This window comes from Boleophthalmus pectinirostris, unplaced genomic scaffold, assembly GCF_026225935.1.
Source record: "Boleophthalmus pectinirostris isolate CB_2022bp ecotype Guang Dong unplaced genomic scaffold, ASM2622593v1 HiC_scaffold_11, whole genome shotgun sequence".
Lineage (NCBI taxonomy): Eukaryota > Metazoa > Chordata > Actinopteri > Gobiiformes > Gobiidae > Boleophthalmus > Boleophthalmus pectinirostris.
The window spans coordinates 23,228,238-23,230,737 of NW_026570994.1; the positions used below are offsets into that span (position 1 = coordinate 23,228,238).

General features: G+C 63.8%; 2 protein-coding genes across 2 annotated transcripts in view; both read left to right on the forward strand.

Annotated features, from left to right (window-relative positions):
- The window catches only part of LOC129411790 (putative leucine-rich repeat-containing protein DDB_G0290503), a 23,761-nt gene extending 22,539 nt beyond the window's left edge, over positions 1–1,222 (forward strand). Inside the window, exon 2 of the mRNA XM_055163820.1 lies at positions 714–1,222. Coding sequence (XP_055019795.1) covers positions 714–1,222 — 509 coding nt within the window. The remainder of the gene's footprint in view (positions 1–713) is intronic.
- On the forward strand, positions 1,193–2,308 carry sox1b (SRY-box transcription factor 1b). The gene has a single exon (XM_055166071.1). The coding sequence runs from the start codon at positions 1,400–1,402 to the stop codon at positions 2,306–2,308; it is 909 nt and encodes a 302-aa protein (XP_055022046.1). The 5' UTR covers positions 1,193–1,399.
- Positions 2,309–2,500: the final 192 nt, after the last annotated feature.

A 2,500-nucleotide genomic window follows, 5' to 3' on the forward strand; every position in this document is an offset into this window, starting at 1 on the left:
TGGTCCTGGTCTGGTCTGGTGGTCTGGTCTGGTCCTGGTCCTGGTCTGGTCTGGTCTCCTGGTCTGGTCCTGGTCCTGGTCTGGTCTGGTCTGGTCTGGTCCTGGTCTGGTCCTGGTCCTGGTCCTGGTCCTGGTCCTGGTCCTGGTCCTGGTCTTGGTCTTGGTCTTGGTCTTGGTCCTGGTCTTGGTCTTGGTCTTGGTCTTGGTCTTGGTCCTGGTCCTGGTCCTGGTCCTGGTCTTGGTCCTGGTCTGGTCCTGGGGTCAGAGTTCATGTGCAGATGTGTAGATGGGCTCGTGCGTTGTGCTGGAATGTCACGCACTGTCACTGAAGCGCGTGCGTGAGCGTGGGCCTGAGCACGTGACCTCTGTGCACACGTCACTGAGCGCGAGCGTCTCTCTATTGGCCCCACGCGCTCATTTAGCGCAGAGAGCGCGCGGCCTGGGCACGCGCCAACTTTCACTGCGCGAGACACGGAACGAGAGAAAAGAGAGAAAGAGAAGAAGAAGAAGAAGAAGACATCTACAGAAAGAGAGAGAGAAGGAAAGAGGAGAAGACAACCAGAGAGAGAAAGAGGAAGAAGAAGAGAAGAAGAAGAAGAAGAAGAAGAAGACGACATCTACAGAGAGAGAGAGAGAGAGAGAGAGAGGAGAGCGCGCGCGGTCTGAGGCTGGGGTCCGCGGGGTCCACGTGAGCAGCTGTCAATCTGCCCGAGCCCCGGAGGAGAGACCAGAGACCCGAGCGACCCGACTCACACTCACTCTGATACTGACTCCGAGTCCTGACCCGAGTCCTGATCCTGGGTCCTGGACTGTCCCCGTGTCCCCGGGCCCCGGGGTGCACGTGAGGAACTGTCAGTCTCTAAGAGCCAGAGGAGAAGAAGAGCCGAAGGAGGAAAAGAGCCGAAGGAGGAAAAGAGCCGGAGGAGGAAAAGAGCCGGAGGAGGAAAAGAGCCGGAGGAGGAAAGAGCCGCAAGAGGAGGAAGGAGCCGGAGGAGGAAAGAGCCGGAGGAGGAAAAGAGCCGAAGGCGGAAAAGAGCCGGAGGAGGAAAAGAGCCGGAGGAGGAAAGAGCCGGAGGAGGAAAGAGCCGCAAGAGGAGGGGAGCCGGAGGAGGAAAGAGCCGGAGGAGGAAAGAGCCGCAGGAGGAGTGTTGGAGGAGCGCGGGTGTGTGGACTTTTTCTCGGGAGTGTGAAGTTGTTTTCTTCGGGGGATTCGCGCCTGTGACGCGCGCGTGACGCCTCGCGGCCCCGGGGTCACACTTTGTTCTTTTTGTTTTGGACTTTTTTGAAGCGTGCGCTCGTGCGCGTGGCGCTGACCTCTCGTGCTGACCTCTCGTGCTGACCTCTCGTGCTGACCTCTCGTGCTGACCTCTCGGGGCGCGCGCGGCGCTCGTGCGTGTGGATGTTCGGCCTGATGCTGGAGCCGGAGCTGCAGACGGCGGTGCGCGCGCACAGGTCAGACCCGGAGGCGCACGCGGGGCCGCAGCCCGGGGCCGGCGGGGGGAAAGTGTCCGCGGAGCGGATCAAGAGGCCCATGAACGCCTTCATGGTCTGGTCCCGGGGCCAGCGCCGGAAGATGGCGCAAGAAAATCCCAAAATGCACAACTCCGAGATCAGCAAACGTCTGGGCGCGGAGTGGAAGCGCATGACGGAGGCGGACAAGCGGCCGTTTATCGACGAGGCGAAACGTCTGCGCGCGATGCACATGAAAGAACATCCGGACTACAAGTACCGGCCCCGCAGGAAGACCAAGACTCTGCTCAAGAAGGACAAGTACTCTCTGGCGGGAAACCTGCTGTCCGCGGGCGCGTGCCAGCGCCTCGAGAGCCCCGGGGCCGCGGGCCACGCGGCGTACGCGGTGAACGCGGTGAACGGCTGGAGCGGCGGCTCGTACCCGGGGCACGTGGCCGTGATGCACGAGGCGCAGCTGTACGCTCACCCGCACCACGCGCACGCCAGCCCGCAGCACGTGCACCGCTACGACATGAGCGCGCTCTCGTACAGCCCGGCGCCGCACGCGCAGGGCTACATGAGCGCGTCCCCGCCGGGCTACGGAGGCCTCACCGGATACACGCACGCGCACCCGGGTCAGAGCGCGTCTCCGGGCGTCAAACACGAGCCCAGTGCGAGCCCGCCCGCCTCCTCCGCCGCCCGCGCGCCCTGCTCCGCGGGAGACCTGCGGGACATGATCCGCGTGTACCTGCCCCCCGCGGAGCACGCGGACCCTCTGCCCAGACTGCACGCGCTGCACCCGCAGCACTACACGAGCGGCGGCGCGGCGAGCGGCACCGTGCCGCTCACGCACATTTGACGTGCGGTGAGCGCGCGCGGACTGGACCTGTGTTCTGTGTCTCTGTGACCGTGTGCCGCCCGAACCCGAGACCCGCCCGGACCGGACCCGCCTCACACCGGGGTTACACCCGGGTCCAGTTGTGGTTTAGACCTGGTTCAGTTCTAGTTTAGACCTGGGCCAGTTTTGGTTTAGACCTGGTCCGGTCCGGGC

What these genes read in the sequence shown, in the direction of transcription:
- sox1b (XM_055166071.1), top strand. Translation starts at nt 1,400, where the DNA reads ATGTTCGGCCTGATGCTGGAGCCGGAGCTGCAGACGGCGGTGCGCGCG.